At 40.1% G+C, this 19,726-nt stretch overlaps 1 protein-coding gene across 1 annotated transcript in view; it reads right to left on the bottom strand.

Annotated features, from left to right (window-relative positions):
• The window catches only part of STAC (SH3 and cysteine rich domain), a 150,435-nt gene that overhangs the window by 17,479 nt on the left and 113,230 nt on the right, over positions 1-19,726 (bottom strand). The window contains exons 10-11 of the mRNA XM_017873390.1: positions 6,104-6,147; positions 5,848-5,985 (exon numbers count right to left, since the gene is read on the bottom strand). Coding sequence (XP_017728879.1) covers positions 5,848-5,985; positions 6,104-6,147 — 182 coding nt within the window. The remainder of the gene's footprint in view (positions 1-5,847; positions 5,986-6,103; positions 6,148-19,726) is intronic.

Genomic DNA, 19,726 nt, shown 5'->3' with positions numbered 1-19,726 from the left:
AAAAAAAAAAAAAAAAAAAAAAAAAAAAAAAAAAAAAAAGCAATAATTATCAGACAGGTTAACCACAGAGGTAGAAAATGTGATTTAATCAAAGATGTGCATGCATTTATCTTTAGAATCAAATTTCTTTTTTTTTTTTTTGTTAATGACCATTTGTCTCTTTATATTTGTAGGGTTATAAATACCATGTTGGCTATTTTCTGGTGCTTACTGGGTAAGTGTACGTGGCATTAACCACTGCAGATGAATTCCTCATTTAGGCTTTACTCGTTAGGGATCATGGTAGCCAGGAAAATGACTTCTGCTATGCATCTGTGGCGGCCAGGCACTGTGCTAAGGCTTTACATAGGTGAGCACATTTAACCCTCACATCAAGTTCAAGAGGGAGATGCTACTATACTTATGAGAAGGTTGACATTCAGAGGCTACTTTGTCAAAATCACACAGGATAGAGATCCATTTCTGTATGACACTAGTATCTGTGCTCTTTCTATTACATACTCCCTGCAATTAACAAGCATATTTTGAAATCTTCTACCTAAAATAACTTAGGACACTAAAGTGGAGACAAATTTTGAAGTTTGTTTCTAAACTGGATTTTTAAAAGGCATTTTTTCTTTGAAATGGCTGATGTATTTAAAAAATTGGTACTATGTTTATTACCTGAGTGGTGAAATAATCTGTATACCAAACCCCCATGACATGCAATTTACCTATATAAGAAACCTGCACATGTTGTACCTCTGAACCTAAAATAAAAGAAGACAATAATTATGAGCAGATCCATTTGGTTCCAGGTTCAGGCTGAAATGCTCTGTTGCATCTTGAGCATGTCTAGCTGAAGAGGCTGAATTGTTTGCCTTACCTCCTCCACACCCCAACCCCTAACAGATTCAGTTTAACCATGAGGGCAGAGAACACAGGTATGAGGCCCATTTCCAGAAAAAAAAAAATTGTGAGGAATATGCCAAGGAATTGGTGGGAGTCACTGAACAGATGTTCTGCTTGTAGCAATTGATCAACTTGAGCAAATTTTAATTTGCCTTCTGGTTTCACTGATTGTATTTTAATAACATAAAAACAATGTTTGACCTCAAATGGGAAAGCATAAGATTATTCTGAAAAAAAAAAAAACATGCTAGCAAGATTATTGAATAACACTTTGCCAATAAAGATGAACATTCTTCCCAAATTTATTTTATTCAAAAGACTTCCCAAATTTTTGGATCAGGAAGGATACAGTTGGGTAAACTTGGGGAAGGTTGAAGTGTTGGCATGGAATCAAGCTGGGAAAAGTGCCCATTTGCTTTGTGAGTTGTGTATCGCATCAGAGATGGGGTGTCAGTCGGATGAGGATGCCTTTGCCTGGAATCAAGAATGACTCAATACTCGGAGCCCACATGAGCAAGAACTTGTTTTCAAGGAGTCCTTTGATCCCAAGACAGCTGCCTTTATGACACTCGCCATCCTTAGGAACAAAGCCGCTCTTCACTATTCAGAGTTCTTTCCACATTGTTCAGGGCACATGGCTAGTGGAAAGCCTTAACTTGGAGTTTGCAGACCCGTGTTTATGTTCCAGCCTGGACACTCACTAGGTTTTTGCCCCTGAAGCAAGGCACATAACCTCTCTGAGTGTTTGTTTTCTCATTTATAAAATAGAAATAATGAATCTGTAAAATTCACACGCATGTGTATAAACTTTATTTATACAATGTGTCTGTATGACATTAAATAATGACTAATAATTATGATTCTTATAAGAATTATTATTGTGACAATGTTTAAGACAGTATTAATTTGTTCTTTCCTTTTCTGTGAGCCAGGGACTAGAGATAAAAGGTTCTCTTTCAAAAAGCAGACCCCAAAACAGGTCATCACATCCAAAAAGGAATAGTCATGTGGGGTTTGCATATACTTTTATGGGAGACAGAGTGGTCAGTGCAGTCTTCCAGGGGTAGGGGTAGTGGGTTTCCAGGGGTATTGTCATTATGGGGAATCTTCGGATGCCACTGCTCTTCATAGGCAGATGCTGGCTTCTGCTGTTACCTCTTTGGGGAGTGTGCAGGCAAGTGATAGGTTGGCAAATAACAGCCCCAGGGGGAACAGACAACTTTGGGCAGAAAATGAAGGATCAGGTGCTCTTAAGTGAGGTATATTTCATGTCAGCACATTGATGACTTTTGATCTGTTTAAACATATATTCTGTCTACAAGCAACCGGGTAAAAGAGAGCTTGTGCAATTTACGAAATGCAATGTGTCCTAAAGTGTCATAAAGCAATTTTTATAAAAGGGAAGGATGTCAATTTCAACTAAAACTGTAAAACCAGGGTGAAACCATAGAGTCCAGTGACCCAATTTCCTAAGGATATTAGAGATTTTAACAACCAAAAATCGTTAGATGGCATTACACCTCTTGGGGTTATTGCATCTATATAAGCAGCAGCAGATAATGCAATTCGATACAGCAATTGTTGGATATGGTGATGTGTGTGTTGTGTGTGTGCATTTGTGTACACTTGTGCAAAGTTGAGGCCCAGGAAAATCACAGCAACACTGTGTACCTTTATGTTATTAGATTCAAAAGACAAGATTGAGTATTTTAAATTGTGCTACTGTTTAAATTTTATTTTTGTAAATATATACCATGAAAGTAATTTAAATGGAAGAGAAAAAAGCCGTAAAATTTTATACTACTATTGTATCATTAATATTTATTTGTTCATGGTTTATGAAGCCATCATTTAAGATGGTGACACAATATCTGAAGATATCTGCCCTCTCTCCTAGGTCCCTCCTCACTTCTCCAAAGACAGAAGATCTGATTGCACCACAGGTGCCGGGGGTTTCTCACTGTCTCTTAAAGCTTCCTTCTCTCTTGTTCCTTCTGGGAAGGAATTGGCCCATCTTACTCCAGTTTTGCCACAGTCCTTTCTGCTCCTTTTCTCCCACGGGGCATCTGGTACCATTAGATCCTCAGATTCAGACCAGCCCATGGTGGTGGTGGTAAGGTGGGTGGGCTGTGGTGAGGCCTCCTAGGTCTCTAGATCACATCTGGTACTCTGTCTGGTTTACTATGGTTCCGTGAATGAAAACAGGGCTTCAGGCCCCATCTGCATCTCTCCCTTTGTTTTACCTTGGGAGAACAGTGACTGGGATCTGGGTTCAGATTCCACTATTTCAATTCCATAATATTATCATAATACCATCACAATTGCTTAGGTTCCTAACATTGTCCATTAATGAAAATATTGTCAGTGAATTAATCACGTCCGTTGTCTGTGCAATTGTTCCTAATTCTCACCATCATGAATATCACTCTGATGAGTGTCTTTTTGCATAAAGTCTCTCCCTGTTTACTTTAGGTTATTTTCTTGGATACATTATAGAAAATGGAATTACTGTATTCATGAAGTTGAGCAATTTCATGGCTCTAAGCACATGGTACCAAATCAGTATCCAAATGAGTGGACTAATGTCTTCCAGCATTTATGAAAGTGCCAGTTTCAATGACTCCATCCCCACCTTTGTTAAAATATATAGGGGAAGTAATACTCAGAATTATCGGTCTCTTATTTTCAATGATTTTCATTTACTTGAGTATAAAGGGAGGGTGAGTTACATTTTTTTTAAAAGCTGTCCTCCATATTATCATTTTCTTTAGATTTTCTTTTAAAGAGCCTATTGAAAATCAGTATCCAAATGAGTGGACTAATGTCTCCTAGCATTTATGAAAGTGCCAGTTTCAATGACTCCATCCCCACCTTTGTTAAAATATATAGGGAAAGTAATACTCAGAATTATCGGTCTCTTATTCTCAATGATTTTCACTTACTTGAATATAGAGGGAGGGTGAGTTGCATCTTTTTAAAAAAGCTGCCCTCCATATTATCATTTTCTTAAGATTTTCTTTTAAAGATTCTTTTGAATAGCCATAAAGAAAAGGTAAATCGGCCGGGCGCAAGTGGCTCACGCCTGTAATCCCGGCACTTTGGGAGGCCAAGTCGGGTGGATCACCTGAGGTCTGGAATTCAAGACCAGCCTGACCAACACGGAGAAACCCCTGTCTCTACTAAAAATAGAAAAAAAATTAGCAGGGTGTGGTAGCACATGCCTCTAGTCCCAGCTACTCTGGAGGCTGAGGCAGGAGAATGCCTTGAACCCTGGAGGTGGAGGTTGCTGTGAGCCGAGATAGCACCATTGCACTCCAGCCTGGGCAACAAGCGCGAAACTCCGTCTCGGAAAAAAAAGAAAAAAAAAGAAAAGGTAAGTTATTGTTCTTTGAGGATATATTTGTTAGTCTGAAAATGGTAAAGTCAGTTAAAGCTCCATGTGGAATATACAATGGCTGATTAAGTGGAGCAAAACAATTTTTAAAACGACAAATCAGCTATAATTTCAAGGTAATGACTGATTTTCTTGTGTGACTGAGAAACTGTCTTCGAGGCAATCCTAAAAAAGACATTTAAGATGTGTTTTCGGCAACTCTATTGAACAGAGATGTATTAAAATTATCAATGCCTTTTTCATTTTGAACTTCCTTGGAGGGCAAGCCTTATCAATTTCAACTTTAGGCATTCATCACTTTGGGAAATAATAAAATTCTTATACCAAGAATGCAGAAAGAAACAGAGGAAAGATTTTGACTTCTGAAGTTGAAAATTAAAGTCCCCTGTGAGACTTTGTTGGGAGAGGAAATAAATTTTTAATTCCCCAAATCCTCCACTAATATATCAAGAACAAACCAGGCTGGAGTGCAGTGGTGCGATCTCAGATCACTGCAGCCTCCACCTCCCTGGTTCAAGCGATTCTCCTGCCTGAGCCTCCTAAGTAGCTGGGATGACAGACGTGTGCTACCACGCCCAGTTAACTTTTGTATTTTTAGTAGAGACGGGTTTTCACCATGTTGGTCAGGATGGTCTCCATCTCTTGACCTCATGATGCACCTTCCTCGGCCTCCCAAAGTGCTGGGAGTACAGGCATGAGCCACCGAGCCCGGCCATAAGTCCCAGCATTTTATTTTACTCTGTAGTGAGGACACAGGATATGACCTGAGGGGAGCTGCAGTCAGAGAAGAAGGGAGGGCAGGAAGGCCTCTCTCTGCTGGAAGACAAAGACAGGAAGAGTAGTCCAGAGAGTTAAGGTGTGAGAATGCTGTTTGTCTATCAACATTCCAGCCGTGAGATGGTGGAGCTTAAAGACATACAAATGTGGGGGTTCACATTTTACTTCTCAGGAAAATTGACAGCATCAAAGAGAACTCTACATTCAACTTGGCCCTGGAGCAAGATGGTGACAGGCACCTCTAGATTATACATACGGAGACGTTCATTTATGAGCCTGAGATAGTATCTGGTTATCTAAGTTTAGTCTATTGTCTTTTGCAGTGATATGAAGCTGTTATGAGCTTCAGTGAACAGGTAGAGGCTTGGAGTCCAGATAAGAAAACCCAAGAGGTTCCTAACAGCAACAACTAATGACAAAGTATTCATTAGAGAGCATTGAAGAATTAACCACACCATTGGTGGACACTAACTCAGAGCCTGAATGGGAGAAGCTGCCTACATCAGAGACCAGTGGTCCTCAGAGAAGAGCATGGGGGACGAGATGTCCTCACCTGCCGCTATGACATTTCCTTTATGAACAGGTATCACCAAGTGAGATTCCTAAAATTTTAGTTTGCATGTTTTGCTCCTACAACACTGACATCATTGGAGTAAGTATATCTTTTCTCAAAGTGCATACTTTGAATGTGACCCCACTCATTCAGATTTATACATATTATTATGTTTATTAAAATGACACCCTATTTGGCTCATATCTGGAATGTGTTTGTGTGATTTACTCACCTGATTCTCTTTCAGTGTTATCTGCCCCTGTTCCTTACACCCAATGAAGGTTCTAACACATCTAAAAATCTTCTCATTTTGTTGTAGTCTCTGAACAAAGTTGGCAGGAAAGAAGCCAATTCTGTCTTGAATTTTCCCCTGAAAGGAAAAAGGAGGCATGCACCCACAATTGTAGCATGTATGGTAATTATAGTTATCAAACGATTTTCTCTCCTTTTTTTTTTTTTTTTTTTTTTTAAAGAAGTGAAACACTTACTTTCACCAGTCTTCTTGAATCCTCTAAAAGAGTAATTATGTCTCCTGCGCCTAAAATGAAGAATGAATGAGTTGGTAAAGCTAAAAAGAAGAAAATAAGATACTTTAAAGTCAGGAGTATTCATTTCTCATTTACACAAATAGTCTTAAAAGAAATAGAAGTAAAGTAAATATAACTTTTATCAGTTCTTCCTACCCAAGAAAATAGCTTTATTACACATTGAAGGCAAAAATGATTTTATGCTGTATTATAAAAATAACCGTTTTTTTTTTTTTTTTTTTTTTGAATAGAGTATTGCTCTGTCGCCAGGCTGGAGTGCAGTGGTGCGATCTTGGCTCACAGCAACCTCTGACTCCCTAGTTCAAGCCATTCTCCTGCTTCAGCCTCCCGAGTAGCTGGGATTACAGGTACCCGCACCATGCCCAGCTAATTTTTGTATTTTTAGTAGAAATGTGGTTTCACCATGTTGGCCAGGATGGTCTCCATCTCCTGACCTTGTAATCCGTCTGCCTGGGCTTCCCAAAGGGTTGGGATTACAGGCATGAGTCATGGTGCCTGGCTAAAAATAACTGTTACCTGTAGTTTGATACATAAATGATCATGAAGCTCCAAAATTTAGAAGTTGATACATTTCAAGATACAAATCTCCCTTCTTCTCAGCCCCATCATCTACCTTCCATTCCCTGTGTGTCCTTCTAGACTCCTTCCCATGCACTTACATTTATACATAGATATATACATGTAGAACTGGTCATTATCTTTATCATTATCTACACCTTCCCAATACCTTCTCAAAACTTAGCACACTTTTGCTTAGCTCCATTTTTCCCGCCTGCCACCTTTTATGCTGGTGTAATTGGAGTTTGGTACTAGATTTGTGTATGTGTGCATGTGCGTGTGTGTCTACATCACTCATCAATAATTACTTGCGTTTGGCTGAAGACTAATGTGTTTTTGTTGTTAATTGTTTCTATTCAACACAGCTGTAACAATCGAAAGACTGTTATTTTTCACACTGGGAAAATTTTCTCTACTATTTCTTTCATGTTTTTCTCCCATCTATGATGTTCTCTCTTCTTTCCTTCTGGAACTTCTAGTCAACGCATGCTGGACCTTCTGAATCCATCCTCACATTTTTTGTCTTTCTTACACACCTACAGTCTTATTTTCCTCTATGTTCTTAAATTTTTTTCTCAGTTATATTTTCCTGATCATTTATTTTGTATTTGGGCTTTTCTATTATTTATCATAATACTGAGAATTGTTTCAGAAAAAGTTTTCAGAAAACATTTTAGAAAATAGTTTCTAAGGGTTCTTTATTATTTCTGAAAGTTTTCTTTCTTTCTAATTTCTCATTATTTCCTTATTCTTTTCTAAAGGAGTTCTGAAAGCGGCTTTCCATCATGGATGCAATGTTATAATGGATTGTACAGAGATTATTATATTTTCAAAACAATATTTATTTTTTTTGAGATGGAGTCTTGCTCTGTTGCCCAGGCTGGAGTGCAGTGGTGCAATCTCGGCTCACTGCAAACTCTGCCTGCTGGGTTCACGCCATTCCCTGCCTCAGCCTCCTGAGTAGCTGGGACTACAGGCGCCTGCCATCACACCTGGCTAATTTTTGTATTTTCAGTAGAGACGGGGTTTCACCTTGTTAGCCAGGATGGTCTTGATCTCCTGACCTCGTGATCCACCCACCTCAGCCTCCCAAAGTGCTGGGATTACAGGGGTGAGCCACCATGCCCGGCCTCTTTCTTTTACTGAACACTTGTTTCCTCTGAATTTAGTTGGCCTATCCTTTATCTTACTTCTTTTTCATATCAAGTATTTTTTCTAAAATCTAATGTTTCTTGGTTGTCTCTTTTTATGAAAGACTGAAAATGGAGGTAGGTGGATGTGGACAGGCTTCTCCACTATTCGGTATCTGTGGTCTGCCATGGGTCTCTCTCTCAAGTGCAATGCCTATTTACAGGCTCTGTTTAAGGGAGCAGCGTGTGCCAATTGGTGCATCTCCCTTTTGCATACTTGAATGTAGAGCAGGTAAGCAGTATGGTGCCGTCTCCTCCTCCTATCCTAATAGCTGTAGCAAGGAGGATTTTCTTACCCTTGGGGAGAGAAAAGGTCAATTTATTTTTCTCCTAAGTAGAGCTGCCTTTTCCTTTTTCCCCATGCCCTCTAGAAGGTCTGAAGGTCCAGAGTCATCTCAACACAGTTCTTCTTTCCCAGGCTTCTGTGCTCACATTAGAGCCCTCCTTAGGCATGGGTTCGTTCTTTTTCTTTAGAGTACAGGTGTTGGCTTAATTCTGGAGTCCAACATCATTGCTGTCAATTGTTCATTATAAGTAGTAATGTGGTGCTATGAATACAGTTGAGACTGTATCAATTATGTATTGTCACAGTAATGCTGTGTGATAAACAGCCACAAAACCCCAGTGGCTCCCTCACAGGCCTGGGTGTTGGCTGGCTTTTGCTGAGGCGACTGCAGTGATTTTGCCCTATTCCACATTTCTCATTCCTTGGAAGGTCAGTTTCATAGCAATGGTCAAGGTTCAGGAGCAGCGTATGGAGACACGCAAAGTACATGAAGTCTCTAAGGCTTAGATCCAGAACTTACACATTGTCATTTTGCTTCATTTCATTGGCCAAAGCAAGTCTCAAGGCCAGTTCAGACTCAAGGGATAGGGTAACAGGCTCCACCTCTGTTTTGAGAGGAACTGCAAAGTCCCATGACACGGGCATGAATATAGGGATGGGTGAATAATTAGGGCCATTAATGCAATCAATCCACTGAAGACTCTTCACGCTCTTCAGTGAAGTCCTGAGCATTCTGTGTCTCTTTAAATGTGCTCCCCCTTCTACAGCTGTTTTGTCCCGAGTATTCCTTGGTGTCTGGTCATCTTCATCGTTCACAACTCAACTGCATTTGCTGTAGTCTGCGAGGAAATTCCCAAGATTTCTGGTTCTCTCTTAGCACGCATTCTTGTTTTCTAGTACTGTTACAGATGTGTTAAAAAAACAAAAAGTATTTTCTGACACGTTTAGGAATTGGAGCAAAAGTAGATTTGCATATTCATTTTGCTATTCTGATTCAATCTCCTTTGCTGTCATTTTCAATTCTCAGTTAATATCTATCTTCATCAGGGATTCCAAATATAACAGGCTTGTCACCCCTGGAGCATTAAGCACAACTGGCATTTTGGTATTTCAACAGTCACAGTTTCATGCTGATGCCACAGAAAGCGAGGTGGCTGAAAATCACTCTTTCTCAGGTTAGGGATTTAATTAAGTGGCAAGGATGAAAGTCAATGTAGAAAAATCTTCCAAGCCCCAGCAGATTTTATTTAAACTAGTAACCTAAGAAACCATGAGTTAGTATCAAATACAATGACTTTGCTGCTGCTCTGGCAGAAGCTGTAAATAGGGAACAGAGTTGGGGGAGGTACCTTTCCCTAAGAGTGAAAGAGGGAGACTGGGAGGTACCTTTCCCTAAGGGTGAAAGAGAATGCTGCCTGAATCTGACCTCTATTTTATAGTCTACTCAGAGACTCACTCTTGACTGTGCTTAGAGGTGGACAGTCCCCAGCACTTGACCCTCGTTAACTAAATTACATATCAGAATAAGGCACTCACTGGGATAACAGGCTATAATCTTATGAGAAATACCAGACATACTTCTTGAAGTGTGATGAGGGTTCTGTCTTTTCCTAAAAAAGAGCTCCACCAGGATCAGAAAATTGCTTGGTGAGTGATTTATTTATCCATTTATTATTTCTTTTGTTTTTGTTTACCCACTCATTCAACAAATATTTATAGAATGGTCTCTGAAAGAGTGTCATCTTACTAGGCACTGGGTTTACTTTGGTGAATAAAATCCTCACTAGAACTAATAGTCTAGTGAGAAAGATAGATAATAAACAAGTAAATAGATAATAAAACATCTAATAAATAAATAATAAATATATCACATATGTATAATTAATAAGTATATAGTTGTAAATTGGCTTAAGGACTATGAGGGAAATTAGAAGATATAGCTAAAAAGGACCAGTAGACTCCTCTTGAGATTAGTCAAATACTCTAAGCACCTGGCAGAGATAGCTAATGCCTCTTTTTCACTATAGAGAGGATCTTGCTCTAGGGGAACCCTTGAACCCAAGATAGTAACTCTCTAACATCTAGGCCAGCAAATCTGTGGCTTGTGGGATTTTTTACTGCCTCCTTACCCTTCCAGGCATTACCCGACAATCTCAGCACTCTTTCCCACAGAGCCTGCACTCTGATTTAGAATCCTTTTCAACATTGGGCTCTAGGTGGTGGATCTGAGTAGGCATGCAAGATAAAACCACTCTGTGTAACATAGCTTATTATTATTATTGTTGTTATTTTATTTTATTTTTTTGAGACAGAGCTTTATTCTGTCACCCAGGCTGGAGTGCAGTGGTGCTATCTGGGCTCACTGCAACATCTGCCTCCCAGGTTCAAGCAATTCTCCTGCCTCAGCCTCTTGAGTAGCTGGGATTACAGGCGCCCGCCATCATGCCTGGCTGATTTTTTGAATTTTTAGTAGAGACAGGGTTTCACCATATTGGCCAGACTGGTCTCGAGCTCCTGATCTCATGATCCGCCTGCCTCAGCCTCCCAAAGTGCTGGGATTTCAGGCATGAGCCACAGCGCCTGGCTGGTTTATTATTACTTTTTAGAAATGAGTATTGACGCAGTTTTGAGGCTCTAGCTGGAGGCTGGTCAGTTCCCCTTCTTAAGCAGCTGATTAAGTCCCCACCACAACAACTCCCTGATGAGGGCTCTTATACTCTGGGCCACTCTGTACCACCCCTAATGTCCCACTCTAGAGCCAGGTACTAGATAATGAGGGGCATCCTCTATGCCCTAGGACCTGTGAAAATTATTCAAATTAATCAATCTACAGGGAGCCCGTGGAAACCTAGCCTACCCCGCTGCCTGCCATACATAATCCGCCTACCGTAGCTCCAGCTTGCTGTTACCCTGACTTCCAGGGCAACCTTCTGTGTTGCTCTTAGTGGCAGCCCTTCACTCTCAGCTGTGAGTTTTCTTCTGAACCCTTTCTTAATTCAGTTCTCTTCTCTTGCCATGGTGTTGGTGTGTTGTGCGATGTCATCAAAGAAACAAATGAAAACATTCTGCCAACTGGCTCAATTTAGGGAGAGCCTTGCCATTGGCCCCAGAGGAATGGTGGCCTAATGCTTAAAATTCTCCTTTCCCCAGGTTAGACATTGGCTAATCCATGACTCTGCCCTCAGTTGTTTCATGCTTCTGTGGCGGTCAGGCCCTTTCCATGGAATAATTTCTTCATTCGGGTTATCACACTACAGGCACATTTGAGAAAAGTCCTTCTCTGGCCTGATAGTTATTCTCTTGCTTTTAGGAGACTTTATGTTCTTGATCCATTACATCTAGATTTTACAATGTAACTCTTTATTTCCAAATTCTTGGGACCAACTTGATGGGCTCCCAATTACTTAAAAGGTTCCTTTGCTTAATTCAGTCAGAGCATTGTACATTCAGGTAAAGGTTTTGCTTACATTGTAATCCACAATTGTATACCGTGATGTAAAGTATAATGCAATTCATAAACAATTGAAGCATCAGTTTCCTTTAGTGAAAAGAGGTCAGAGCACCACAGCTGGCCTTTTGCTTTTGTTTGCTCAGTAAAATTTGCCATAGGCTCAGAGGAAGATTTTCAAGTTGGTTATATAATGATTTATAGGAACTCTTGAAATGGTAAAAGGGCTGCAGGCTTGCAAGAATTAGAATAAAATAACAAAAGTAACTACAGAATTATGACTTACCAGTGAGCAGGACAGGGTTTAATTTCAAGTGTGTGTGTACTTGCACACGTGTGTGTGAGAACTAATGGTTGCTTTCTGGGTTCATTCTCAGCAGTCCTTCTGTCTCTCTTATTTCTCGATTTTTCATATGGGTGTTGGAACCATCTCTTCCACCACCAGGTAAACTGTCTGCAGGGACTCAGTGACACAGAGGGTAGGAATGATATAAACTGAGCTTGGCCAGCTACATGGAACTATTCTGCAAGATCTTCCAGGGTGGGCTCTTGGAGGGAGGAGTGTGAGGTGTCCTGAGGCACCCCCTGCCCAGTCCAGCCTCTCTCCAATCCCCAAGTAGGGCACAAATTCTTACGAGAGGAGACATAACACCCTCCAGATGAGGACACTGCTTCCGAGAGAAACACTTTCTCCACTATCTGAGACAACCTGAGACCTCAGATTGGTCTTACTTTGGGAAGCACATGGTCAAAGCAGAATGCCCTAGGGCCTTTGCTTTCTGAATGTTTTAAAATTCAAAGAAAATGAGTCTGGTCTCACTCCTCCATTTCTGCGCATTTATCCTATGAAAACTATATGACATTCAAGTATTTTCTAAATGTTTACAAAATTTCAGGTATTGGGTATGCATAGGGGGATACAAAAGTGAAAAAAATTATCTAAGCCTGGGTTTTCTTATCTGTAAGGTTAGGATGATAGCACTTACTCCATCAATATTTTTTGAGGACTAAATGACATAATGCTTGTAATGCATATTTAGATAAGCCCCTATTAGATGGTGGCTATCATTGTAAAATAGTTACTGCCCTCAAGATGTCGGTAATTTCAAAGGACAAAGACAGTAAACTGTTTAAAGTAAGGGTCATTCCTGAGGGAGAAGCAGATGCTAGGTTGGTGGGGAGATGACAAACAAGCATAGAATTGATCCCAAACAAAAATCCCAAATACATGTCTCTTGGAGGATTGGCTATCTCAATTATATTTATTTACTTATATATTATGCATGATAAATTATTGTGAGCTATATTTACTTTGCAAAGTTAAATCCTTTTTTTTCTTTTTTTTGAGACAGTCTCACTCTGTTGTCTAGGTTGGAGTGCAATGGTGCAATCATGGGTCACTGCAGCTCTACCTCCTGGGCTTGAGCAATCCTCCTGCCTCAGCCTCCCAAGTCTCTGGGACTACAGGTACATGACACCACTCCCAGCTAACTTTTAAAATTTTTTATAGGGTCTCACGATGTTGCCCAGGCTGGTCTCTAACTCTCGGCCTCAAATGATCCTCCTGCCTCAGCATCCCAAAATGTTGGGCTTACAGACATGAGCCACCATGCCTGGCCTCAAAGTTAAGTCTTTATCACTGTGGTTGATATACAGTAAGGCTTAAAATTGCTAATTTTCATGTAAACCTGCATTTTTTCACTTGTAAATTAGAAGATTTATTCTAATCATTGTGTTTTATGTTTATGTCTCATTAGGTTTCTGGCAGAGGTGGTTGGTTAATGAAATAGCCTTTGACTTCAGTGGCTTCAGACGCTAACATTTGGTGTGATACGGAGCTATGGAAAACCTTCTCCCTCTTTTCACACCGTCCCTCTTCCCCTTCCTTGTCCACTCTATGAGGTGACCACAAAGGTGTATCAGGGCCCAGGGGCTGGATCTAGTATTCTATTACCCAGGTGGCTGATTGTAATGGAGATGTTGGCAGGGTTGAGCCTAAAGGGCAATGGCAATGTTCACTAAATGTTGTCATGAACAGTTGCATTTTCATACAAGTAGGCAGGCTAAGAGAGATTTCACCATTTACAGGCAAGGTTTGAATCTAGGACTAACTCCACTAAATCAAGCAGCCTCTTGCACCACCCATGCCATGTCAAAACTCATCAGAACTGCTCACTTTACTATATAGTTATTTTGAGCCTCTTTAATATTTCCTACCCTTTCTCATTCATTAGGGAAAAAGAACCTTAAATCAAGTTCATAGCAACCAGTCACTCAGCAAAACTAGATACCCTCGTAAAACCAAGCTGAAGGGGGCAGAAAAGGAGCCAGCCAAATGGCTCCATTAATCGAGATCTATGACTTAATTTTTCACCAGACTTATTTCCCAATTTACATTATCTTGGTCCAGAATCTTTTACAGTCTTGGCACATGGGTATGTAATAAGGAACTCCTGAATTTGCATTTTGATTTTGTCTTAAGCCTGATATCCACAAGACCGCCTGTACTTTCTCAAGTCCATAGACCAGCTCAGAGAAAAGCATTCAACTAAAGGGCAATTTGGAAGGAATTTGGTAAATGTTCTTGAACTGTCATGGATCACACTCTCCAGAACCTAATTGAGAGAGGCATTTGAGTGAGAGGGAGGCTGCTAAACACATTAGTGACATTTGGGAATATCTGGGTTTCTTGACATAGTGCAGCATCAGAGCATAATATGCATCAGAGACTTTCCTCAAATAGCTTTAATTGCATTTTGATGTCCTGGTGACTGTGAAGATTATTTTTAAATCAAATTGGTGCATTAGAATTACATTTAGTTTTAATTAAGTTGATGCATTTGCCAAGCAGTAATGTACTTAGAGAATAGAAACGAGACACCAACGGAGTCTTATTCTCTCTTACTCAGTCTTGAAACCTTGCAGGGTGAAGGACATTAGAACGTACACAAGCCACAGGTCAGAAAGCCAATGCAGACCTGTGCACGGAACGTTGACAGAACCGGGAAACCTCTGTTCCGGTTTTTGAGTCTGCTACTGGCCCACTGCATATCTTTGGAGAAGTCACAGTTGTTCTCAGATACTGCAGATAATCAGAATCCAGGGGGATATTTAACCATACAGATTTCCAAGTAGGATTTGACTCTCTAGGCTTAGGTGAAGCCCAGGAGTTTCTATTTTAATAATACTTTTTAGGAGATTCTTATGGCTTGTAACAAGTGACTTAACCATTCTGACTCAAGTTTTCTCCTTTTGTGAAATACTACTTGCTTGGGTAACCTCTGAGATTTATTAAAAGAACTCAAGAGGATGCTAGGAAAAATTATGAAAGACTTTGAAATGGGCAAAAAACATGACTGATCTGGAAGTCCTGTCTGGCACATCCTTTCAGATTACCTCCCCTTTGTCAATGCCTTTGAGCTATTTTACATCTCAAGCAAGTTGTAGAAAACTGATATTCATACAAGTTATTTTTGTCCACAGAAATGCAAGTGAATTTTGCCTGGTGGAATATAGTCAGTTATTACCCTTTATCCTGTGAATACTGAATGGTTTTGTATCTATTTATAAATTCCGGTCAGCATTCCTCATTGCGTATGTACATGTGATGTATTGAGTTCTCCTTTCAACCAGGTGGAACATCTTACTGGTTCTCTCATTAATTAATGAGCCATGTTATGTGGCTCATTAATTCTGACATTCTGACATGTGTTCAATTTATATTGCATGAGAGTCATGTTTTTATCTCAAATCAAAAAAAAAAAAAATCCTTTAACAGAAGTGACTTCTCAGTAACATGCTCTATGGATCACAAACTTCCTGGTCTTAGCAACCATACTTAACAAACCAATGCACTAGAAAGAAGTGATGTGAATGGCCAAAAAGGGATAAAGTAAAATGTTGTCTACCCTTGCTGATTAAAATAGAATTGTCAGCTTTATCAGAGAGAAAACGTAGAACAATGAACCTAGGATGGAAAGTGTGGTGGAGGAGAAAGATCAGTGGACTGGGAGTCAACCTCCAAGGGTTCTAGTCCTAAGGTCCCATTTTCTTCTTGTGAATTATTGTGCTTGGTTCTCCTACCTCACCTCCAGAAAGAGAAAAAAGAACCATACATTGTCTCACTGGAGTATGAACTAAACAAACAAGTGGCCATTCACTAAGCTTTACCAAGTTTTAAGGCAGTCTTTCAGAATCAGGACTGGAATTAATGTAGTTATCTAAATATGCTCCTGCCTCTGCCATGAATTCTCACCACCTCTTTTTGTAATGGGGCTTGCCTGTGCCCCTGATTTGGCACCTCTTAAAATAATTACCTGGTTCTGAAGTTTAACCCCATTATTCCCTTACACGTTCCTCACTGGAGAGAGAGTGACTGCTCACTAACCAGGCTTCCCAGCCACCCATGACCCCTCTTCCTTCTGGAAGCCCAGCTTCTTCATATCCCTTTGAGGCTGCTGTAAGTCACCTGGACTACCTCACACCCACAGCCCTGCACACTGGATTGTAACTTATGGTCTAGTCTTCTGTTGGCCCCCTGGCCCATGACTGCTTGAGCTCTTTGAGAACGGGGCCTGTGAATGGTTCTCCCAGAAAAGAGCAGATGCTTGCTTACCATGTGATGAGACGTGAATAGATGAAGTAAATCCTGGAAATAGCATGCAAGAGTTAAAATCACTTTTAACTCTTTTTAAAGTAGTGCTTTGAAAATACTCCAAAGAGATGAATTCAGGTCACCCCATCTCCAGAGATTCTGGCAAATACTAACCAATGAGAGAAATGGTTGCTTGCTTTCATTTAGACTTGCCCATGGAGAATCTGAGACTTGCTGCTTCCAGGAGTGGCCATTCATGAATCTAAATTTGCACTTGGAGTTACAAAAGAAGATAGGTTTTTCTTTGAAGCCCCTCAAATTTAGGTGTTCTGACATACATTGAAGTAGTAATTAATCTGCATTTCTTTTAGGATTTAACAATATTGAAAGAGCAGTTCCCTCTTTTCCTCTCTTGGCTTGTAGTCTCTTTTTTTTCCCTTCTTTTCCCACTCTCATGAAAAATGGCCATTATCATATAAATCTATTTGAGGAGAACTAATAAAAATGAAAATGACTTAGATGTGGGAAGTCAAAATGAATTCTTTGGAACAGGCATTGTATGATTGCTAAAATATGCATTTAAACCTTTAAATCTTTTATTTACTCTCAATCCTTTGTTTCAGTGTCCCTAAGATGTTTTAGGAGTTTATGTTTACTTGAAGTCATTTATATCTGCTGATTATTTACATAAAATATCAACTCAGCAAAGTCATGAACGTCATTGTTGACTGAAAAGTTTTTATCAGCTTAAAAAAGGTGCCTTGTTGTGAATACTAAGTGATGACTCCAAGACTCTGTTTTGCAGATTGCTGAGCCCAATAGCAGTGAGGATAATGGGACTGGTTACATTGTAAGTGTTGACGGCAGGATTTAATTTCATCAAAACTAAGTGTGGGTTATCAAGCTTTGGCTAACAATGTGTGTGTGCTTGCGTGTGTGTGAATGAATGTGTACTTGAATGTGTATAAGTGTGTGTGTGTATGCGCGTGTGTGTGTGTGTGACTGTGAGTGTGTGTGGGAGGTTATTTGCATGTGTACGTGTATCACACACACGTACATACCCACTTGGCCAGAAGGATGATGTGACACATGGTCTATATTAATTCACAGAGCAGTATACGATAATAATGACAACAGTGCTGATTATAATAGGGTTCTCCAGTTTATATTCTATTTTCGTTAATTAATTTAGATAGATAGAAAGGGTCTAGCTCTGTCATTCAGGCTGGAGTGCAGTGGTGTGTTTATAGCTCACTACAGCCTCAACCTCTTGGGCTCAAGTGATCCTTCTGCTTCAGCTTCCTGAAGAGCTAGGGCTACAGGTATGCACCACCATGCTTGGCTAATTTTTTGTTTCTATTTTTGTAGAGATGGTGTCTTGCTTTGCTGCCCAGGCTGGTTTTGAACTCCTGGACTCGAGCAATCCTCCTGCCTTGGCCTCCCAAAATGCCGGATTACAGGCATAAACCACTGCACTTGGTCATGTATTTTTAGCAGCGTTTAAGAGCTTTGTTCATGAATTAAACTGTCAGTCCATAAAGTGTAATTTTCAGGACTCTTCAAAAAACTTGATAATAAGGGTAATTGGTGGAATCTGTCCAAGACTCTTAATTTCAGGAGATTATCTACTGTACCACCCTGCTATACCCTGATAGAAGAACCTGGGTAGCTCTTTAATGTTATCAGACCTCAAATTGTCAGCAATGTTTGAGACCCCATGCATGATGGCATCACATCTTGGGTATCAGTGATAAAATTTCATATTATAGCTCATCATGTCAGCAACTGAAAAACCTGCTCCCAAGATAAGTATTGGATAGCACAGCTCCTTTTTGCTGGACCAGTTGGACAAGGTCTCACTGGGTTCACTCAAAGGGAGAGCCTTTAACTGTGTTTTCTCTACTGTATATACTTAGGGTGGTGTTAATGAGGTTGTTCTGAAGACTAGGAGAGAAAATACACTGTGAAAAGATGTAATTATGAAGAGAAGGTATCTAAAATCTACTGTGACCTCACTTTGTACTGGGCATGAAATTCCACATTTTATTTATATTATCTTGTTTAGTACTCAGTCTTCCTAGGAAGGAGAAAACAGAGTCTCTAAAAAATTAAATGGTTTGCTAAAATTGACACAGATAGTGTCAGAGTTGGAAACTAGACCCAGGCCTCTCTGACTGCCAGAAATTTCTCTTTTCTGCCTTGCCAGCTTGCTGTCCTGCTCTCTGCCCTCGATGGTGGAAAGGTAGAGAATTATCACGGTCTACATTACCTCCAGAGGTTTAGGTGGGAAATAGCAAATTAATTTATAAAGGAAGTTTATTTCTACTTTTTCATGGCAGTGTGAAAAAAATAAATAAAGGAAGTTTATTTTGCACTGGAACTGTAGCAAAGCAGGCTGTAGAAAGTCTCTGCCTTTATATGGGATTTGGAGACTAATGATGGGACCATTGCACTTCTAAGAGAAGTGTTCACTCACCTAAGAACAAGAGGGCAGCAACCAGCTCTTCCTCTTGTGAAAGGAAAATAAAATCTCAGGACTCTAAACTCACTATGTCAAAGGGAAAAAATGTTAAGCTTGGGATCTGAGTCACACAACAACTGCCTTCCTTTTTGTTCCTAAACGGATAGTTGCAAAGATGGAAGGCCACATATTTCCCCAGGTGGGCTCCCTGAAACTGCTCACAAGGAAATTCCTTGTGGACCCCAAACTCTTTACCCTAAAACAGAGTTCTGTTGAATCTCACCCAGACAGTGTAAATTACCAGCTTTTCTTCACAGGAACAGGGCAAAGATAGGACTAGAAAGCATCCCTCCACCTATCTGAGACAAATCTGACTGCTTCCTCTACTCTGTGTTTATTGATATCTTATGTAAAATGCAGATTTACGGAACGCCAGACAGATGCATAATTGACTTCCTCTACCCCCCTTTCACTTATAACATGTGGATTCAGTGAGCATTAATCAAAGCTTCACAAGAATGTGATCACGTATCTCACTACCTACCCTCCCTGCTTTTTTTCTTTCCTCCTTACCTTCCTGATGCCCTTTCCCCTTCAAATATTGAAGTCCTCAAAACCCTTTTTGGAAAAAGCACAAACCACTTGTCCTACTGTAGCTTGCATCTCTTTTTCCCAGGCACATTCTCAACTTTGGCAAAATAAACCTTTAAATTGACTGAGAACTGTCTCAAACAGTTTATGGTTTACAGTCTCTGAGGTCCCCACCTCCTCTCAGCTGTGAGTGCTTCAGTAAAGGCTGAGCAGGGCTTCTTCCAAGTTGTCTTAAGCCTGTCGTTATTTGTGAATGGAACCACAGGCTACTTTTGGTCTCCCCCTTTACAATTTCTTCTTGATGAATAACATTTATCCTGGGCTCAGGCTCATCTCTTCCAGGAAACAGGTCCCTGACTAACCACTCTCAGCTTGGTTTGCTTCCTTATTTATAGTTTCCATTATATTATTATTATTATTATTATTATTATTATT

Source organism: Rhinopithecus bieti, unplaced genomic scaffold (genome assembly GCF_001698545.2).
Source record: "Rhinopithecus bieti isolate Rb0 unplaced genomic scaffold, ASM169854v2 scaffold_5626, whole genome shotgun sequence".
NCBI classification, from domain to species: Eukaryota; Metazoa; Chordata; class Mammalia; order Primates; family Cercopithecidae; genus Rhinopithecus; species Rhinopithecus bieti.
This window is presented reverse-complemented; position numbering and strand designations above follow the sequence as displayed.